This window comes from Arvicanthis niloticus, chromosome 10 (genome assembly GCF_011762505.2).
Source record: "Arvicanthis niloticus isolate mArvNil1 chromosome 10, mArvNil1.pat.X, whole genome shotgun sequence".
Taxonomy (NCBI): domain Eukaryota; kingdom Metazoa; phylum Chordata; class Mammalia; order Rodentia; family Muridae; genus Arvicanthis; species Arvicanthis niloticus.
This window is the reverse complement of record NC_047667.1, coordinates 12,946,508-12,969,368: the sequence shown is the minus strand read 5'-3', so window position 1 is coordinate 12,969,368 and position 22,861 is coordinate 12,946,508. Positions and strand designations below refer to the sequence as shown.

The window sequence follows — 22,861 nt, the reverse complement described above, 5'->3', positions numbered from 1 at the left end:
TTTAAAATGTGTATATCCTTGCATGTGGGGCATAAATGTTCAGAATTAAGATGCCTACTTGGGAGATTTTTTCCTTTGATGTGTATGAAGTGTCCTTTCCCATCTCTTTTGATTAATTTTGGTTAGAAATCAATTTTGTGAGATAATAGAAACACCATACCAGCTTCCTTCTTTAGGTTTTTTTTTTCTTTTTTTGAAAACCTTTTTTAAGTCTTTACTCAGAGGTAAGTAATGTCTTTTCTCAATGTTGAGGTATGTTTTGTATGGAGAAGATAGATAGATCCTTGTTTTACAGCCATTGTGTAAGCCTCCCTCTTTTTATTAAGAAATGGATTTCATTGATATAGATAGTTATTAATGACCAGTGAATGTTAACTTCTCTTATTTTGTGGTATGGTGGTGGTAGTGTGTGCTTTTACTTTTGCTGGTGTGAAATTATTTATTTTTTATGGTTTCATTGGTATAGTTATCCTCCTTGGTTTGGGGTTTTCCTTCTAGCGCATTTTGTATGGTTGCACTCATAAAGTAATACTGTTTAAATTTGACTATGTCATAGACTGTCTTGCTTTCTCCTTCTATGGTGACTGATTTTTTTTTCTAGCTATAATGGACTGAGGTGACATCTATGTTCTCTTAGAGTTTACAAGACATCTGGCCAGGCCATTCCAGCATTTAATGTCTCCATTGAAAAGTTGATTGTAATTCTACTGGGTCTTCCTTGACAGGTTACTTGGCCTTTTCCCCCTTGAAGTATTTGATATACTTTCTTTGTTCTGTAAGTTTAGTGTGTTGATTATTATGTGGCACATGGGCTTTCTTTCCTGGTCCAATCTACCTGGTGTTCTTTGGAAGCTTCTTATACTTTTATAGGCATCATATTCTTTAGGCTAGAAAAAAATTGTCTGTGATTTTGTTGAAAACATTTCCTGAGCATCTGAGCTGGAATTCTTCTTTTTCTTCTATTCTTATTATTTTTAAGTTTGGTCTCTTCATAGTGTCCCAAAGTACCTGAATATTTTGTGTCATAAACTTTTATATTTAAAACCTTTTGACAGTTGCATCAATTTTTCTACCATATTTTCTATATTTGAGATGATTTCTTCCATCTCTTGTATTCTGTTGGTAACCATGTATCTGTAGTTCTTGTTTGCTTACCTAGATATTTTTTTCGTCTTCATGATTCCCACAGTTTGTGTTTCGTTTATTGATTATACTTCTATTTCCGAATCTTTAAAAGTTTTAATCATTTCTTTCATCTGTTTGCGTTTTCCTGGTTTTGTTTAAGGGATTTTTCATTTCCTCTTTAAGGTTCTCTTCAGATTAAATTTAAGGTGATTTTCTTGTGCTTCAACTATATTGGACTATTTCTTGCTTGCCATGGTAAAATAGCTGGACTCTGGTGTCATCATATTGCCTTGGGTGTTACTGACTGTTATTTTACTAGCCTCTACTCATCTGGTTTAAGGTTTAGGTAATTTCTGAATATCTTTGTTGGATGAGTTTTTATAAATATATACTTTTCACCTTGTTTTCTGTTTCCTTTTTGGTCTTGTGATCTGACTAGTCTGTGGTTCTGGTGACCAGCAAGTCACTAGTTCCAGTAGTGTGTCCCCATTGTGTTTTTGCTGGCCTGTGAGACCTCTTGGGTTTGGGGTACTCATGTTGCTGTGAGCTGGCATGGCTGCTGGGGTGTTGTGGCCTCTTGGGTTCTACTATCTGGCATTTGTAGAGTTCTTTGTACAGGTATAGCCTTCAGTGGAGTGGGAGTCTTATGCCGTGGTTATGGAGCACAGGAGAGAAGCTGCTGTTGGGACTGTTGGGGAGGATTTAAGATGTATTAGTTGACAATGGTCTTTGTGTTACTTGGAGTTTCTACTACCAGCATACCCTCTTGTAGAATGGGAGGGAGTCTTCTGGGGAGATTGTAGTCTGTGATTTACCAAATATATTCTTATAGAATCAAAGACTTCATATTAAAGCTTTGTAAACAGTTCACTGTAAGCATCTTATGGCAATTATCAGTCTGTCGAGTTTACAAAATATAATTTCACAGCTAAAACAATTTGCCAATATGACACATTCATTATTAAGTAGATGAAGTATTATTGATGACTATATATGGATTAGAAAGTATTAATTCCACATAATTTTCAAATATGGCTGTTAATCTTTCAATGCAATGTGAATATAAACACAAAATGCTATCAGTCTGAAAGTAGGTAAAAAATAATGATCTCATCCAAATATCACTACATAACACTAACAATTAAGAAAGACATGCTAACATATTTGGATTTTTTTATTTTCTATATTTTCTAATACAGATTTATATTTTTGAAAACAATATCTACTATCAACCTGATATCAAGAGCAGTTCTTTACGACTGACATCTTCAGGAAAGGAAGGAATTATTTTTAATGGGATTGCTGACTGGTTATATGAAGGTGAGTTGGAAAATTCTAATTTCTAAAGGGCAAAATGACATATTTGTACATAAAATCCTTAAGAAAGTCTGTTCATTCCATATGTCCATTGCCTCCCTGGTTCTTCTCCATATTTCTCTGTAAGATTTGCATGTTGTCTTATTGCATGGGCCCACATGCTGCCTGGCTCTGGTTCTTATCTTCATATATACTACACATATGTTTTATGGTGAGTGGATATGTGAGGGAACTAATGGATGTATTTATACTGTGTTCAGGCTAGACCCATTTCAGTTCTGATGATACTTAACTAATAAAACAGATGATTTCATCACTCTGGAATTAGATGCCAAAATCTATCTTTTCTTTGGAAAGAAAATACAATCTCCTTGTTGTTAAATAATTACATGAAGGAGATCAGAGAGATGACTTGGCAGTCAAGAATGCACTGCTCTTCCAAAGTACCTGCGTTAACTTTCCAGCACTGATATTAGGTGATTCACAACTATCTGTAACTCTAGCACCAAAAGGTTCAATTTCTTAGAAACTAAGTATATATGTACATGCACATGCATATGCACATTACCTTCATCATCATCATTATAAACATATTTGATTTTTAGGGGGACAGGGTTTCACTGTGTAACTTTGGCTACTCTGGAACTCACTCTGTAGACGAGGCTGGCCTTGAACTCACATGCCTTTACCTCCTGAGAGCTGGAATTAAAGGTTTTTGGCACCACCACCTGCTGCATTCTATTAAAAATAAAAAATAAAGAGCTGAAGAGATGATTCATCACTTAAGTGCAATAAATATTCTCACAAAGATCACATTTAAGTTCTAGCCTACCTGGTCACTTACAATTGTCTTTAACTCAAATTCTAGGACATCTAATGCTATTTTCTGGAATCTGGGAGTTCCTGTATTCATATGGCTCATAAACTCATATAACTTCACACTAAATATATAAAAATAAAAGTTAAATAAGTACATTTTTAATATAGTAAAATTAAATTTCAAAAAATTACACAAAAGATATTTGACATTAGTTCTCATCGGGGGGAATTCTCTAATGTTTAAATAATTATCCTATAGAAACAACAAGTAGGGTATAACTTATGATTTATTTTTGATGCTGTTCAATCAGATTTTGATAAGAGTTTAGTGTACAAGCAAATTAGGTGATGAAAATCTTTGTCCAGTTTTGACCATGGAGTAATCATTAGCTAGCTGTGTTATAAGGATGAGCAAGTAGGCCTGTCTTTTAAACACAGGCTTACTTATTCTTCAACCAAGTATAGAAAACTGTGCCAATATTTAAACTTAGTCAGTATGCTTGATTGCAAATTATAAAGTAAGAATAATTGAGAAAATCGATTTCATATCTCAAATTTGCAAATATAAATAGTCTATACAACATGTGATCATTTTTCACTTAGGGAATACTTTATTATTTTCTGTAATCAAACTCAAACTCATATAGGTAAGATCTTACATATTTAATTCATTGTCTTATCTTTGTACAAATGCAAGATTTTTAGCTAATCTAGAGCAACATTGTTGCTACATCCTATACATAGCTACCTCAGTATGAGAAAAGGGAACACAATTTTCCAAAGTTGACAGTACATCTAAAGACACTAAATGTTACAATTATACATATTACAAATAGTTTACATTTCCCCATTTATATAAAAGACCAGTAATACCTATATATTATATATTAATAGTTGTAAATTTTTTCAGTATTTGAATTTGCAGAGATGATACATTCTCTTTAAGAACAAAGGTAAATTTAAATAAAAATTTCAGTAAACATAAATATTCACTTACTATTTTTAATATTTAATATTTATTTATTTATGTATTTATTTATTTATGTGTGTATGTGTGTGTTTATGTGTGCATACATGCTATACCATGTATGTAGAAATCAGATGGCACTTGCTAGTTACAGTCCTGTCCTTCTAAATTATGGAGTTCCTGGATGGAACTCAGGTTATCAGGCTTGGTGGCAGATACTTTAACCCACAGAGCTATCTCATCAGTCCAGACACCGCTGTTTAAATTCTGTTTTCAATACTCATCTGAACAGTAAAACATTCCAAAGTAAGATAAGAGTATACCAAATAACCTTGAGAAAGCAAGTGCCTCTATGTATCACATAGCTCTTACAGGATACTTTGTATTCCTAGCAGTGTGATATCATGCTGATACGTTTACTTCTCACATAAAATAACATTAATCAAACAGCCACCCATTGTTGTATCTCCTCACTCCATGATCATTACAGTTAGCCATCTGCATTCCAGCTGTATTCCAGTAGTCCAGTACTAACATCATGTGCACGTGACCATGTGGCCTTGAGGATCTTACATTCAGAGAAAAATGTTAATAGTTTGAGCTATCTTATTGAACTGTAGCATTTTAAGTTTAAATGTGTATGTGGTCGAGTTGAGGTATTGATATTTGAGTGTACATGTGTATACATACATATACATATTCACACATGCACACATACTCTATACATATATATATACATACATACACATACACACATACACATCATATATACATATAAATACATACACACACACATGTATATGTTGAGTAAGTAGGGAGAGCTGTTGAGTGGTAGTATCTTCAATAACTACAGCATGGAAGAGTAAAAGCAAATACCAGAGAAATACAATACAAGAAGAGTTCTCTGAGGAGAGTGCTGGAGGTGGATCCCAAGTTTTCTATATAAGTTACTAGAGATGCTGAGGATGGCACTGACTGACAAAGCAGGTTCATGGCAAGCCTGTGTACTTTATGTATTCTAGAAGGCAAGAACATAGGGATACTTTTGCTCAGAGAAGCAGGGAAGCTCTGGTAAGCCTCAGTGTCCAAAACATCCTCAATACTATAGGAGACTGAAAAATTAAGGAACCAAACCAGAACCATGAATCATAGTGGATGTAGGTTTGTAAAGAAGTTGTGAGCCTTAGCCCAGTCTAGGGGTTTTCAAAGCATTTTCCAGTAAGGAAGGCACCTAAGTAGATATTGAAAGATTACGAAGTATTGAGGCGAGAGAGGATGGTTTTCAGATGGCATTTATTCTAAAGCCAGGACATAAGCCAGGTGCAGAACTATAGCCTTTTAAGTTAGGAGAGATGACAGTGATCTTTTTTTATTGACAATAATATTGGACTGGGTATTAGGTCTATCTTGTATCTTACAATTGCAAAATAGAAAGAGCTGTGCTCAATTTATATTTTGAGAGAAAGTTGTTGTATTTTGTTTTTGTTGTTGCTGTTTTTATATTTATTTAACAGAAAGGGTGAAATGTAGCAGAAATTTCCCTGGCCAATCTACTTGCAGAAGAAGGGCTGTGATTGGACAGGGAAAAGGGTGGCAGAGAGGGAGACATGGAGAGAGCAGCAGGGAGAGAGAAAAGCAATGGAAAATGGCAGCGGACTTGAACCCGTGTGGCTTTTGTAGTCTTAGATATTTATGCCTATCCAAAGGTTAGGATAGTTGGGAAAACTTGTCTAATTGTGTGGGCATCTTGGGTATTGAGATTTTACTGATATATTAAATCTATTGGTTAACTATATATAAAAAAAAAGAAGTACTGGGGCTCAGAAATGGCTCAGCAGATCAGACAAGAATGAAGACCTGGTTTAAAATCCTCCAATTTATATAAACATGTAAAGCTGGGTATGGTTCCACACATTTGTAATTTTAGTGCTCCTGACAGAAAAGGTAAGCAGAGGCAAATAAATCCCTAGAATCTGATGAGCCAGTTAGTCTGCAGTTCACTGGTATGGATAAGTAAAACCTGTGTCAAACAAGTTAGATGATGAGGTCAGACAACTGAATTCTACAACTTGGCACTTACAGGTGGAATGCATGCACATATGCTTGTGTACACACACACACACACACACACACACACACACAATTGCACATGAGAAAGAAAGTATAACCCCCAAAAATATTTTGCAAACATACAAAAGAGTTGAACAGTTGTTTGTGCCTGGGGAATTCAAATTGACTTGACAGCAGTTGTATATATAAATGAGACATGGGACAGAAAGGTGGTGACAAGAATAAAGATTGGTAGTGACCTAAATCAGTGAGCTAGGACTTTGGTTACCGGTGTGTTGGAAATTCAGAAAAGCTGATCAAATAGTAAGTGATAAAAGTTAGCTCTTCTACAGAGACTGGTCGTTAGAGTGACGGTGTAGAGTATGGATCAGATTGTGGAAGGAGACTGTGAACAGCTATTTGATAAGGTATTTTCTTTGTTCAATCAAAAGATAATGAGTCATAACACTGGAACCAAAGCAGTCAGTCTGAGGAGAGATTCAAAAATTAATGAGTCAGTAGCAAAGTTTGGTCTTAGTGGTTAAGCAGATGGGTACATGAGAAAAGGCGAAGAAAGATTCTTCGGCTTTGGGTTTGGGTCATTAGAGAACAGTGAGTGAGTAGGGATAAAAGGCAACAATATCGTGTAGTAAAAGGTTTGGGATAAGTGGAGATATTTCACAGCCTGTTGATGTGCTATGATGAGTGACACATTGCAAAGGTTTTAAGCCAACAAGATAAATACTCATGTTGCTTGTGTAGAATTGTCTGCCTTGAATACATATTGAGAGGACTGAGATCGCAGCTCTCTTGGAAAAGGTGCATGGGAATTTGTAGACCTTTCATTTTAGTGAAATTTTTAAAAAAGTATTATTTTGGGGGGATTTATTTATTTACCTATTCATATCAGCAAGTAAACTACAAACAAAACAATAAATTAGAAATCAATGTAGACATAAAAAGATATTGAATATAAATAATAATATAAGCATAAACAGTATAACTACATTAACATAATATAAATATATTATCAGCAATATACATAATAAATAAGTGAATAACATAAATCTGAATTGAATAAGGACAGTGTAGTGGACTCTGAGGTCTCAAGGAAATAGGTCATAGACTCTTATCAGATGCCACTGCAGATTTGATGTCTTTGCAGAAAAGAATCTATACAATGATAGGCTTTGCCATTCAAGTTAAACTTTGTCCCTCTGGCTCCTGCATCATTAAATTTCATTGGGGTTTGCTTTACATAAAGGCTCTGAATGCTACTGTCCATGATTTACCCAGTATCCCTCCAAAAATACTATCCAAACAGCCATTTTAAAGGATTGGCAGTGTAGATTCAGCAACTGTTTATTTCCTCCAACCACTACTTCCCACTGCCTCTCTGTTTCCCCAATGTACAATCAGTTCCTATACTCCAAGCTTCTCCTTTCCTTCAATATACCAACCGTGAGTCAGTGACACACCTCTGCACAGTGTGTGTGTGTGTGTGTGTGTGTGTGTGTGTGTGCGCGTGCGCGCGCTCACGTGTGTGTGTAAACTCTGATGATGTGTGACCCTTAGAAGTAGAGATTTACTACTTTGTACTCCACAGAAAGCAATTCTGATCTAAATCACCATATTTGGGAGATGCAGAATGACGTATATCACATATTCACTTTTCTTGAATGAAACTTGACGTCGCTAAAGAATTCTGGGAGCAGAAATACAGATGAGTCACATAAAAGACAATAAAATGTTTTAAACCAGATGTCACTCTTATAGGTGGAAGGCTGAGGCAGGAGAATTGAAAGTAATCAAATCTCTGCTACAGAGTCCCAGCCCACATGAGCTACATAGTAACAACATGTCTCAAAAGAATAGCAATGTGTTCTTAGGTTGGGATGTAAGGATGAGACATAATTATTTTTATTACTAGGCCAATTTGTGAGCACAGTATTACTGTCACCCACCGACACTAAGTGAAGTAAGTTCGTATACATCTTTCAAAGTACCATTTTAAGTCTCTTGGCTTCTGGTTTTAGAATCCTTCAATTCATAATGAAAGTACAAACATATATTTTTGAAGATCTGGTAAAATTCAGAAAAACGTGCAAAGCATTAAAACTATGAGCTAACTTAAAATATTGTATTTGTTGGAAGTAAATCGAATGTTACTTGTATATATTTCTGGATTTAGAGTGAAGATATAACTAAAGATACTATGTCAAAGTTTGCTTTAAGGAACTTTTAAATTCAAAAAAATTAGAAGATTGTAAACAGTTTACAAGTTCACAGTTTGAGATTGGTAGGGGGATTAGGAGAGAATAATGAGAAATATGATCAAACTATACAAAAAGAAAACTGTAATTAAGTATTTAATTTATTAGAGAAAATTTTTGGTGCTTTAAAATATTTTGAGAATAGTGGGGATCTAGAGACATGACACTGTGATTACGAGTGACTGCGGTTCCTCTTGTGTTTGGTTCCTAGCACTCATTTCAGGTAACTCCCAACTAACTGTAATTCCAGTTCCATGGTATCTGATGTCCTCTTTAGGTCTATGTAGGCACCTCCATTCATGTGACACACTTTAAAATAACAAAGTACATACATAAAATAAGCGTATTAATGATGCACTAATTATTTATTGTGTATTTTAAGGGATCATTCTTTGTAATTCAATAGACAGCTATAGAATGCATTCACCTGTCAAATGTGAACACAATAGTACATTGCTGAATAATGGTGTCTGTGTTAAAAATGTCTACAGTGAAGTGAACTGACCAACTACGATCAACTATTATTTAACAGACCCTTCTACTCATGGTAGTCAGGAGTGTGAGGAAAGGTTAGGTCAGCTTAATAAATAAGTTTATAGACAGAGCCCAGTTTGGTGGCATGGAAGCGTCTAAGGCATTCCACAGATAAAACAATGGTCCTTGTTTTAGTCTGAAGGAACAGCAAGAAGAAAGAAAAATATATATTAAAAGTATACGTTTGTTTCAGTAAACAAGAACAATGCAAATCTCTTTATTTTTGTATGTTGTTGCTACATTTTTATGTTTTCTTAGTAGTATATTACTCAACAGTTTATCAAGTACTGAGCATTCACTCACTGCGAGTGAAACTAGAAGTAGAAAACAAGACAAAGTAGACATTCAGAGACAGACGCATGGAAGACGGAGAGAGAGACAGGGTTCCAAGCAGTTCTGGTTCTGTACAGGCTGGGACACAGCTGCTGGGTTCACTGATATGCCAGTGGAGGCATAAGCAAAAGGGAGACTGCAAAAGATGGGAATGGTAGAAGGAAGTGGGAAGGGTGTAAGACAAACAATTCCCACATGAATATTGACAAGTAGGACAGACTAACAACAGAAATTATAGTGGTGTCTTCAGGAAATCCTGTCTAACCTTATCATAGGTTGGCAAAACTCAGCTGGCTTTTCAGAAGAACCTAATAATCTGAACACAATAATTGTATTTTAGTTAGATGTTGGGAAACTCTATGTTTTTGGCTTTGTGGTCTTGGGTGTCTGTGACAAAAAACTACATGTGTTACAATCCCCATCTTCTCTAGAGTAATAAAATATTTTGAGAAAAGAGCCTAAACAACACAAAATTAGAATGAAGTGTGATTTGTTTTTAAACAATTGTTTGTAAACAATAGAATTAGCACAGGAAGACACATTAAATAAATGCCCTGTTAGCTGCAATTTTAAAATGGTGGCTTTTTCAGAATTACTATTAAGGAAATTATATTAAAGATGTTCTTGTTTATCCCCTTCTTATTGCAGACATTATTTCTTCTTTGACCCACCTTGATTGAAACAGGGTCTTTTGCTGTTCAATAGTTCTGCATATACCAGGAATAGCAAACTACAAGAGTCCAGGGATATCCTTCTCTTCTTGCCTCCTCTCTTTATGAGAGGCCTAGAACTTATCAGTCTCAGGACAAAAGTGTTTAGATTTTTACCTGGTCTCCGCAGAAGTAAACTCAAGTCCTGACAGTTGCATCAGAATATTTTATTTACTGAGGTGCCAAATTATTTTGTTTTTGTTCTTTATTTATTCGTTTACCAGCAGTACGGGACAAAGACATATTGGTTAAGCACCTGTTGCTGCACTTTTTTCATAGCAACAATATACTTGATTTTGGAAAGATAAGTTATATCATCAATTCAAACAAAGTGACTATACTTTCTGTTAGGTTTCTGATTTTGCTCTCTTTTGTTTTTGTATTACAATGAGCTAAAAGTGATTACGGGAGCAATTTCAGTGTCTAATTAAGAGAAATGGACTAGTTAATATGTTCCAGTTGGAGTCATTATTCCTTCAGGCAGTAAAACTTCATAATTAGGAGAACAGAAAACATGCTATCCCATGTGGTATCCCGGTGGCAGGACATTACCTTTTTCACTCCTTGTTTATCTTGTTTTCAATGCTGTTAAATAAAAACCCCCAATATGTCTACAGAACAAATACCATTTCAGAAACTTAAAACAAATATGAATAGTAGATAGGACCACCAAGTTCCTACAGTAAGTGACCATGTGGCCCCTCTCTTTCCATTAATATTTGCTTGTTTACAGCCATTGAAGCATAAACATTATGACAGTGACAGATATTTTGGTAAGATTTTAAATAGCTGTTTCCACAAGCCCATAGACAGACAGCAAATGTTGTTCACTTCCAGAACAAGTGCTTCTCTGTCACACAGATGTCATTTCATTGAATGTAAGGTTCCTATGCAGTCAGTCATATGCTATTTTACAGGGTGGTAATAACTACCCTTGCATGTAAAATGGGAGATGAAGGTTAACTTATGCACTAGAGGCTACACTGTCCAGGTGATTATTGATTATGTGTGTGGTCTATTGATGTTACTTTAGCATCCTCATAAATATGTTTACATATATTTAGTCCTTCTGATAAGGTATTCCTCAATTTCTCTGACTCTAAATTTTAAGTTTTATGTTTTTCATATATCTGATCAAGTAGACATTTATTAGTTACTATCTATGGGTCAAAACTTGTTCCTGAAACATGGAAATATTTTGTTCAAAATTCTTTCATGTTGTCTGATCTGTTTAATTTTAAATTTCAATGCCTTTCTTGAGTTAGAATAGAGTATAGTGCTGATCTAGTTCTAGCTTGCTCATATGTAACATGCTCAGGGACCTGCTTACACTTTAAACCTTCATCCATTCCTAATCTGTGTTTGGAAACAGAACTTGCACCACAGATTTGAAATGAAGGAGTGAGGCAAGTCCCCAACTGCCAGTGTACACAAGTCACCTCTGCTCTTCCAGCTTAGCCCCTCACATATATCCATGAATATATGTATACACACACACACATATATACATATATACATATATATGTGTGTATATATATACATATACATATGTATATATACATATATACACAATTTTATACTGTATTGTTGCTGCATATATTCAATATATTCAAAGAAACAGACAGTAAGCAGTTTATAGTAGAGAAGTTTATATTATATTTTCATTTGATAATTCATTGTTAAGGTAATTGTTAATTTTCAAACATTACTGGTCTTTCCTTGGATCTTGCCTCTCTTTACCCAACTGCACAAGGAAGGGGCTATTCCAATGATGTCCTAGAAGCCAGTGTTCTGCATGCATGTTCACATCTCCAGCTTCTATAATTTTCTTATTATATTTTTCTAAGTTTTTGGACCTAGAGACCTATGTCAACTATGTTTTACAGTCTTTATGATAACTATAATTTTTGTCACACCAAGGTGACACATGGAGTTGTTCTTCCAACAACTTCCGTCTCTAACTTCATATCACTTCAGGATACCACTAATGACAGTTGACTCACAACTACATCTTTTTCTATGGGCCACCATATTTTATTTCCTTCCTGGAAAAAAATAGTAAAACACAATGCAACACACACACACAAACTACAATCAAAACAGCACCTAATTTATTTGGTAAAATTACTTGAACTTGCTTCATCTATGAAGAGCGTATTTATAGTGAAGTTCAATGGTAAAGATGTGGGATACCACAGAGGAACCTGATAGAATATAAACTAAAAGTAGCCACTATGAATACAGTAATGAGCTGTTCCCAGACACAGAGTCATGTAGTATAGCTGCATGGATAGTAGTGGTAACATCATTTATTGTTCATACACAGCCCAAGATGACACTGCAGAATGAAGCTGTGAATAAAAATAATCTGGTTTTACTGACTTCTTTCTGCTTATCGGTGTAACTGCTATAATGACTTCATACTATAGTAGCCAGAGGGCAAAGCATGGAGACTTTAGGTGTGGTTTCTACAAATTAAATTTCTGGTGAACAGAGTTAATCTTATGTTATATATAAAAAAAATGTTTTTCTGTGTATTTTATTCTCTTTCCTTAGAGCTAAAAAGAGTGTAACAATTATAGTAAGCACCCAACTTGTCTGATGAGAGAATGGAAAGAACAGTTGCATGCAGATATGCATGAATGGCATCATGAGTTGTCCTGGTTTTAGCCCTATCTCCCTCCTTACCCTTGTCCTAGTCTTTTCTCTCCAATGATACTTTCATGTGTTGAGTCCATGCTAACTCAACCTTCAAACTTTGATATTCCATTGCATGCTTCCTGTCTTTCTGCTTTTCCTGGAATTCAAATAGCAACTTAAAAAATAGACTTCTCAGAGAAGTGAATTAAAGATAGCAGGTTGTCTCATTGTGCAATACTCATGCACAATGAGGATTTCAAGGACAGATGTTTGTGGGTCACTGAGCCCACATCTCTACAGTCGATCTCAAATAACACTCGTTTATTCTAGAGGAACTTCTGCATTCTCATATCGCCCACTGGTGGTCACCTGATGGAGAGAGACTTGCCTTCCTGATGATAAATGACTCCTTGGTGCCTAACATGGTTATACCTCGGTTTACTGGAGCACTGTACCCCAAAGCAAAGCAGTATCCATACCCCAAGGTAAGCGATGCAAAAGAGTTACTTGTTCTTTTTCTCTGCATTGGTGGTTTTGATGAACAACATGAACATGCTTGATTTTTTTTTTTAAAGTGCCTCTGAAAGAGAAGTTTCCTATCTTCAAACAAAGCCATCAATTCTAAGCTTGTCAGCTGAAAGCAAGAGAGAATGTCAGTAGAAAAAGGTACACGTGGGTCTAGAACTATTGCGCAAACAATAAATCACATGCTGTTGAAACAGAAGACTTGAATTTGATCCTCCAGAAACCATATTAAAAAGCAAGGCTTAGCAGTGCTTACTTGTAACCCTAGTGAAAAGGTAGATATAGGTAACCCCTGGGAATTACTGGCCAGACAGATTATATATCACGGTGAGCTCCAGGCCAATTAGAAATCCTATCTCAAAAAATAATGTGACTAGCAGCAGAAAAATTATTTTAAAGGATTGCCTCTGGTCTCCATACAAATGAATACATATGCTCATACACCAGCATACATCCCCATACAATAACACAGACTCTCTCTCTCTCTCTCTCTCTCTCTCTCTCTCTCTCTCTCTCTCTCTCTCTCTCTCTCACACACACACACACACACACACACACACACACACACACAGACACACAGGCACACACACACACACATACAGATAACTAAATTGTACAGATTATTACAGGCATGAGACATATTGTTGAACTTCCTTCCTTCTGATGCTCATTCTTGATTTTTTTTCTAAGCTATTCAGTTGAAAAGGGGATAAAAAGAGATAAAAGACAGACTTGAGGTGAGGACAAAGCCTTCTACAAAGTACATCCTTGTAGTTGTGAATAGATGTTATATGATGAAGAAATGCTATAGCTAAATAAGTTAGGAGTTCTTAGTTTCAAACACTTTTTAGTTTCTTTCAGATGACTTATTAGGGCAGTTAATGTAGTATAAGTTACTATGTATTTTAATTCTCTCATAAAAATTGACTGAGCATAAAGAATCTCCAACCCAGAAGAGATGAATCATAAAGAGCCCCAATAAAAAAGAGAATGAGCATAAAGTTCTAGTAAACGTAGCAGCATTATTTTGGTAGAACCTTATATGTAATGTATTTTATGAAATGCTGTTGTTGAGTCCTACCCAGTAGAACATAAGTTAGATAAAAAGTTTTATAGGGCAAGAAGTGGGTGGGAATCTTGCCTAGATAGCAGAATTATTTTCAAGTGTGGGATGAGGCCTCCAGGACAAGGCTAACTACAGTAGAAAGTACTTGGATTTCTGTTGCAAGCCCTCCTTACTGCTTCAAGTTTTGCTTTGTGATGGTGGTGGTATGAGGGGTTGTGACTGGGGTGTGTATGTTATGTACATGAATGTGTAAAGATTTGTATAGAGCTCAGAGGTAGGATGTCAATTATCTTCTTCAATTATTATGCACCTTATTTTTTTGTGACAGAGTCTGGACCTCCTCAAATTATCTGGGCTGGCTGGCAAGCAGACTCTAGGAATGCTGTTTTTTCAGCCTTTTCAGATATTGCTAGTTACCATGGTTATGACCATGTTTTCTTTTGATGTGTGATTCAAACTAAGATCCCCATTCTTGCACTGTAGGCATTTTTCTGACTTAATCATCTTAAGCCTATAGAGAGAGTATCTTGTGTACTGTATGGATGACTCATCTTTCAATTGAAAAGCCTATGGCCCATGGCTTAAGCAGGAGAGGGAAGCAGGACATCAAATTTAATTTAAATAAATAAATTACAATAATGGTTTTGATTTGGTCTTTGAGAATGTCATAGATGTTTTAGTACATTTTGATTATATCTACCCATTACCACGTGACTACAGGTGCTAGAGAGCCCTGTTCCAACAATTACCCTATACAACTTTGTATCTTCTTCATTAAACCCATTACGTTAATTAGTGCTGCCCATATGTTCATGGGTGCGAGGCTATCCACTGGAGATTAGGAAACCACAGGACTGAACAAATAAAGATCCTACTTTCCCAATAGCCATCATCTTTCTTCTACCAAGGGTGAAGCTGGAGGTCCCACCCAATCCATGCTGTAGTGTTGATTGACTTGGTCTGGTCCTCTGAAGTTAAGCTCTTTTTTAGAACATATTTCCCCATTATAAGGAGGTTTTATTGAGAGCCTTTGTACATTGATCATGCAAAGAGAGCTTCTAAAAGTCTTCTTTGTACAGTTTAAGTCTAAATTATAGACTTAGGTCTTAGTTATAGAGAGCCAAAAAAATTGTTTTTATTTTTTTGTGGTAGAAAGAATATACCACAGCACACCTTTGAAGGTCAGAGGACAACTTATAGGAGAATTCTGTTATCTCTTTCCAACATGTAGGTCCCAGGGATCAAACTCAGATTATCACAGGAGATTACAAGCCCTTTTCCTCACCATAACATCTCCCTGATCTCCAAGAAGCTGATTTTGAGCCTGTGGTTTGGAGAAATGTGTTTGTTTTATCATGTGCAAAAATCTTTGTGGGGCTTGAATTTGTTCATTATACCATCTATGTACAATAGCCAGGAAAGCGCCATCAAACTTGTTAGCCCAGTCTGCTATGGAAACGCAAGGCCAGGGTGAGTTGGTGGCTACTTACCAGGCTCTTTTTCTAAACACCACACTCAGACATTCTAGAGAGAAAATAAGGCAAGGCTTGAATGTGGAGAGCCTTGGAGATATTCTCTGGATAGCGTTTAGTAGGCACTAAGCCAGTGATCTTCAGAAAATGGCAGTCAGTACCTACCAAAAAAGACTCCTATTCATGGGACATTTTCATCATATGCAAGAAAAAAAATTGTGTGAGCGTCCCATAGTTATAAATTCAACCAGGTTTTCGTAGGTAAGGGTTTGAACTTGTAAACTATATATCAGTTCTTTTATACATTAGATAAACTGAGCATTCTTTTCTGTTTAATTCTTTTCTTGCTTAATTTCTCAATGGTGAAATCTTGTTTAGTGGTTACAGAAAAGGGGGAAAGCTAGTGGTGTAAAAGGCATGCACAGTTGTTTAGTGTAAAATGGAATCAGACCAGCCCTGTGGAAGAGATAACACAATGACTCATTTCTCAAGAGTGGGAATTACGCTTGAATTTCATTTTTAAAATAATTTGCTTAGCTGTGTCGTCTAATTGCCCCCTCAAGTATAGACAGTCTCAGGTCTCACAATGTACTAGGCTCATAAATGGAGAAATATACATATTTGAGAAAATTAAAATATGTCAGCAGGAACTCAGATACAAAATAATTATAGATAGATTATCATTTAATAAATTGTGGTTCCATTAGTTATAATACTATGTGTCTATTAATTAAGTCATAGATACTAGTAAGAAAATTTTTTTGTTTTGAGGAAGGACACCATGTTCCCTCATTTAATCTTCATCGCATTCACTTACTTTTCAGGAATGGATTAAGCAGAGATCCTAAAGGTTAAGTGAGCTTTTTTAAAGGCATAGCTAGCTGTAAGGTAGGCAGACGTCTCAGCAGCTGAGAACACATGCTGCTCTTATAGAGGACCTCAGTTCTTTGCCTGGCACCCAGGTTGGGTACCTTGAAATTGCCTGTATATTCATCTCTACGGAAACCGATGTCATCTTCAGGACTTTGCAGATACCTACATGCATGTGCATAGACACAAACACACAAACCTATACACATATTTTAAAAAATATTTTTGAAAAGTAACAGCTATCTTAGGAGAGGAAGATAACTTAAATAATGCTCCTAAGAATCAACTTTTAATTTTATAGAAACGCAGAAAACCTAAACACCTGCCTTACATTTTTAGATACTGATATGTGTCCATTTGCATCACTTACAGATGGCGATTCAGCTATATACAGACAACAGAGACTATTACTATAATAACACAGCAGCACAGCATAATAAAGTTACAGATTTGGCACTGATTATCAATAAAAGTATTAATATGAAAGCCTGGAGCTAAAGAGATAGCTCATAGTTTGCCCCTCACGCATCAGGACCTGACTTTGAGAATCATGGCGTTATCCAATAAAATAATCCTGACTTTGTTTTCTCCAGCTTGTGATCAGCACTGGGGAGACAGAGATAGGCAGATCCCTGAGACTCATCAGTGAGACATTGTAGCCTCTGTGGGGGCTCCAGACAATGATTCTTGTTTCCAAGGATATGAACTACATTTCTGAGGTTGACACTGAGATTGCACATTTTGTCTACATACATACACATATGCTTTTTGGGTCACATTAATGACAGGACCACAATTCCAGATACATTTTTATAGAGTGAATAGGCATTCTACTAAACAAACATAAGGGAAAGCACCCTTGCCTGGGTCTGGCTTGTATTTGAGATAACCGCTCATATACTTAAGACATCAGTTTCAAAACAGAGAGTTGGGGTTTGGGTCCTTGTTCTACTCACAAAGTATTTCAGTATCTCTTTGAGTATGCCATTTAATTTTCGAACTTTCTATCTACCATATTTCTAAATATCATTAGTTTTTCCATAACAAATGCATGTTCAATTCGCTTGCATACAATAAACTTTCAGAAAGTGTCACTTTGGAAATCGAGATAATGCCGAGTTCATATTAAATCGCTCTTTAAATTAAGCTAGATTTAAAAACCGGTGCAGCAAAACTCAGCATGATCAGATTTACTGATGAAACACTTACACCAAACAAATATATTTGGATTTTATTTAATTCAGCACGATTTGGTGCTCATAAAATACCCTACCATTAGCAACTCAGCACAAAGGAGATGCAGAGTTCTTTCTCTGTAACCTCAGGTTAATCTTCTTAATTAAAACATTATCTCGTTTAATGACAATTTAGTTGCCAGTAAAACAAGGTTAATTATTATTGGGGCTTGCATTTCAGAATCACGGAGGACGGGATTCTGTGGATTTGCAGTCTTGTGGCAAATGGGACTGTGAAAGGCAAAGACATGAGCTGTCTCATTTGCACACACTCCGAATGATTCGAATATTAAAAGGTGAAAATGAACTCACTAGGTTTGTTTAATTCCAAACTCCACGGAAATGTAAAATTTTAAGTGAGATTATGAAGTGCTGAATAGCCAAATTTGGGAGGCAGCCTGATGCGTCACTGGGGTGCCTTTATATAAAAATGGTCTCCTCCATACACTTTTTAATTTGCATGCGGATGGAAGCTGATTGGGTTATCAGTCATTCTGCACAGGTGCAGATTTACACTTTGAGAGCCAGATTCTCTTAAAGAAATGATCAGTGCCTGTGTGTCTTTGGCAAAGTAAACCATAAACTATTGAAAAGAGTTCACAAGAAAGTTAAATCTATTTTAATGTCCTTATTTGCCTAGTTAGTGTACTAAATGATTAAAATATAAGTACAAAGTTCTCTAACTGGGTAAAAATTGTGTCATGAAAACACCAATCATTTTAGTTCATTGCCATATCTTCTTTTAGATAGTTTAGTCAGCCATCCCTTTGTTACTTTATATAACAAAGCTACGACATTTTATCCAAAGAAAGAAAACATTTCTTTCTTACAATGTCTAATTTTTGACATATTCTCAGATGCACATCTATCTCTGTTTTGAAAATTAAGTAAACTGTGCATTAGAATTTTAATCATATGCTTTATGGTACAGTATAGCAGAGACAAATTTAGCTTAGATTCCTCTGACTCACAGATTTAGGATTTAGATGATCTAGATCTCAAAACATGTTGTAATCACAAGCATTGGTCGTGTCAACCCTGTGTTAAAGGCGAGCTACAGCCCCTCTGGATTTAGTCTCATGAAAAATTATCTTCTGACAGATAGTGAGTCATGCTTAGTTAGCAATATGGTAGGTATATTTATGGCTAGATAATAGATATTAGAGAGAGACAGAAAGAGAGAAAGAGAGAGAAGATAGAAAGTTGGATAGTATAGAAGATAGTAGTTGACAGAAAAATTATATATTGTATTAAAAAGATAGATGGTAGGTGTTAGAAGAGATAGATTAGAAAATAACAGGTAGTTTGAAAAGAGATGATAGGTGACAGAAATAGTGATAGTGTGTTGGATAGTTTTATGTGAACTTGACATAATTTAGAGTCATCTGAGGGGAGGGAACTTCAATTAAGGAATTGCCTTCATAAGATTGGATTGCAGGGAAAGCTGTAGAACATTTTTGTAATTTGTGGCTGATGGAAGATGGGCCCAGCAAACGATGGGTAATGCTGTTCTTGAGTTGGTGGTCCTTGATTTTAAAAGAAAGCAGTCTGAGAAAGCCAGTAAGCAGCACACCCTCTCTGTGCCCCCTGCAACAGTACTTGCTTCCAGGCTCCTGCCTTATGTGAGCCTCACTGTTTTGATGATGAAATATTGTATGGTACTATGAGAAAAATAAACCATTTTCTCCTCAAGTAATGACGTTTCATCAAAGCAATAGTGACATTAAGTAAGACACAGAGATTTTATGTGATGGATAGAGAATAGATAGGTGATAAATAGATGTCAGGAGATAATGAAAGGTATGTTATAGACTGATTGATTACAAAAAAAAGATTAGACAGATGATAGATAAATAGATAGGTAGATAGATAGATGATAGGTAGACTTCATAAAAGATGGATTGATAAGAGATGTTAGAGATATAAATGATATAATAGGTGTGTTATATGGTAGATAATTGGCATATAAATAATAAATGTGTGATGGGAATAAAAGATTAATAGATGTGTAGAAAATGTTGAATAGATGATAATAGAGAAGAGATGTTAGAAGATAAAGTACCAATAAGTGATAGGTATTTGATACAAATACTAGATGATTATAGGTCATAGATAAAGAATAGATATACAGACATGGAACAGTGTTTGATCAAAATTGTTTTTTGATCACTTGGGACTCTAGTTAAAGCACAGATATTTAAATCCACACCTGGAGAGTCTAATTCTAGGTCTGTAAGCTGAGGACCAGGGATTTCTGTTTGTAAGGTCTGAGATAATACAAGTTGGTGCTGTTATCAATGAAGAGTCTATATCGTCAAGTTCCCTCATAAAGCATGGTTTAAAATTTAAATCACTTGATCTAACTAGAGAAATAACCAAACAAGAATGTATGTCAATTACAATCTCATAATCAATTGTAGTAGTTATAGGATTCCTTTGGTTTTGTATGTTTGTGTATGCATGAGTGTGTGTATGTGGAGGACCAAGGTTAATGCCAGGAATAATCCTAAATTACTCTATCATTTTATTTATTGATATAGGGTCTCTGACTCAAACCCAGAACTCATTGATATGACTAGTCTTGTTTTTCAGCTTTCTCTGGAGATCCCTTTTCCACCTTCTGTGGCTGGAATCTTATTGCATTAATGTGCCCAGTTTTACCCTTTAAGCTTTACTGATATTACTAAATTGGTGACTCATATTTAAATGACCCTTGAGAGGTGCAGAAACAGCTGTCTCTGAGTTTGTGGCAGGAAAAGAGAACCACCAAGCCCACCTCCTATTTACTTAAGAGTTGAGGAACCAAACTCTAGTTCTCCTGTTAGCATGGCAAGTGATCTAACCACTGAGAAACTCCCCAGGCTCAGCATGAGGTCTTTCTTTCATTCTACTATGTAAACTGATTGAGACATACTCAAAGTTGCTGGCCATTCCTTTCTTGCTCACAGAGTATTTTGCAACTATTTGTCATTGCCTGGGAGTTAACATAAGGAATAGCTAGTTTGTGTGTTTAAGTCTCAGTCTCTTTTAGAATTAGTGAATTCACTTTAACATCTCTATTTGCATCTAGAAAAATGATTAGAATTATCTTCTACTAAAGTAGGGACATTCAGTGACAAATCTAGGTCATAATTCTTTAGAACATGTTACAAACTAGAAGTGTACCAGCCACCATACTTGGTAATTATTGTTTCTTTAATGGAATTTTGATTAACTGAAACGAATTATACATGCATTTCTACTCATCCTTCTGCACACTCAGAGATGGCTGCTTCTGCACCTCTCAAGGGTCATTTAAATATATGAGTCATCCATTTAGTAATCAGTAAAGCTTAAAGAAAAAAGATGAGACACATTAATGCAATGGAATCCATTAGGCTCTTTTGAATTTTAAACATGTGGCATCTGAGGCATGGGGGTAAGATTTTTCATATTTCTGTATTTATTTTTAAATTAGATGTATTTAGTTGTGTATTTGCATGTTGGCACACATGTGTAGGTCAGAGGACAACATGTAGCAGTCTGTTCTGGGTAGGATATCTACAGTCCTTGTAGATGGGACTTTTCCCTGCCTTCTCCTTTTCTGTTTCCTTCCCTTCTTTCTGGTTCACTTATTTTTCACCTCTCTTTCCATTTTTTGTGTCCTTTACTTCCTCCTCATCACCATTTTCTTCCACTTATCACATCTTTCCTACTGGCTTCATTCCTTGTTCTTCATATTCCCTTCCCTCCCCTCCCCTCCCCTCCCCTCCCCTCCCCTCCCCTCCCCTCCCCTTCCCTTCCCTTCCCATATATGAAGTCTTTATTTTATGATGTGAGCAGTTGCTTTTCCAATGGCTGTTTTCCATGCCAGACCTTCTACAGCTCTAAAAGGAGCTCAACAGCACTTCCTCATGAGTAAAACCACCCCTATGTCCCATAACATGAAATTGTCTGTCTTAAATGCTCCAGAAGCAGCAATCTGCAAAAACAATTGAAAGTAATCAAGTGGATGAATTGAAAAATGATTTCCATTTCAAAGAAATTAACATTTTATCCCAAGTAAAGGGGAACACACACACACACACACACACACACACACACACACACACACAGAGAGAGAGAGAGAGAGAGAGAGAGAGAGAGAAATAGAGACAGACAGAGAGACAGAGAGACAGAGAGACAGAGAGACAGAGATAGAGACTCAGAAAGAAATTAAACCAGTTGAAGTTTCTGTTTCCTTCTTTGCTTTAACATAGGCTAATGCTTATAGATTACATATTACAGCTTTTATTTTTTCAAAGGCAGGTCAAGCGAACCCATCAGTGAAGTTATATGTTGTAAACCTGTATGGACCAACTCATACTTTGGAGCTGATGCCACCCGACATTTTTAAATCAAGGTAGGCAATTTCAATTCGATTTAAAACGAGAAATTAGATATTTCCCATCCAATTATCATTTTGTTGCCATTTAGAGAATGATGTGATCAGCACCACCATTAAACTAGGAAATGAAGCTGAGGTTGCCTCTGTCCGTTAGGAATGAAGTCATTCTGGGTGTCTGGCTGTTCCCAAGAAGTGTTTAGTCTCAAGGTGATTAGAGGTACTACAAAATGACGAAAGATACTAGTGTTTGGGAAGGAACATTGGCTGGAGAATTGAAGGAGATGAAGACAGACGTTAATTTTCCATAGAATTTTCTACTAGGTTACAGTTGCCCCATTCTTTTTAAATGGTGCTATTTAGAAGGGGAAAATCAGTGATTGTGGATGCAGCTCAGTTGGTGCAGTGGTTGCCAGGCATGAGTTAAGTCCTACATTTATATTTCCCTAGCGCTGCAGTAACTAAATAAGGTGAAACACATCTTCAGTCTCAGCCCTAGAAAGGATAGTGGGGAGGTTCAGAATTTTACTATCATCCTCAGCTTTATAGGGAGATCTAAGACA

General features: G+C 35.9%; 1 protein-coding gene across 5 annotated transcripts in view; it reads left to right on the top strand.

Moving 5' to 3' along the window:
* Dpp10 (dipeptidyl peptidase like 10) overlaps positions 1 to 22,861 on the top strand; it is a 1,470,448-nt gene that overhangs the window by 1,353,889 nt on the left and 93,698 nt on the right. For all 5 annotated transcript variants that reach the window (XM_076941051.1, XM_034513030.2, XM_076941054.1 and 2 more), the window contains 3 exons: positions 2,325 to 2,445; positions 13,098 to 13,252; positions 22,219 to 22,316. In XM_076941051.1, the coding sequence (XP_076797166.1) occupies positions 2,325 to 2,445; positions 13,098 to 13,252; positions 22,219 to 22,316 (374 nt within the window). The remainder of the gene's footprint in view (positions 1 to 2,324; positions 2,446 to 13,097; positions 13,253 to 22,218; positions 22,317 to 22,861) is intronic.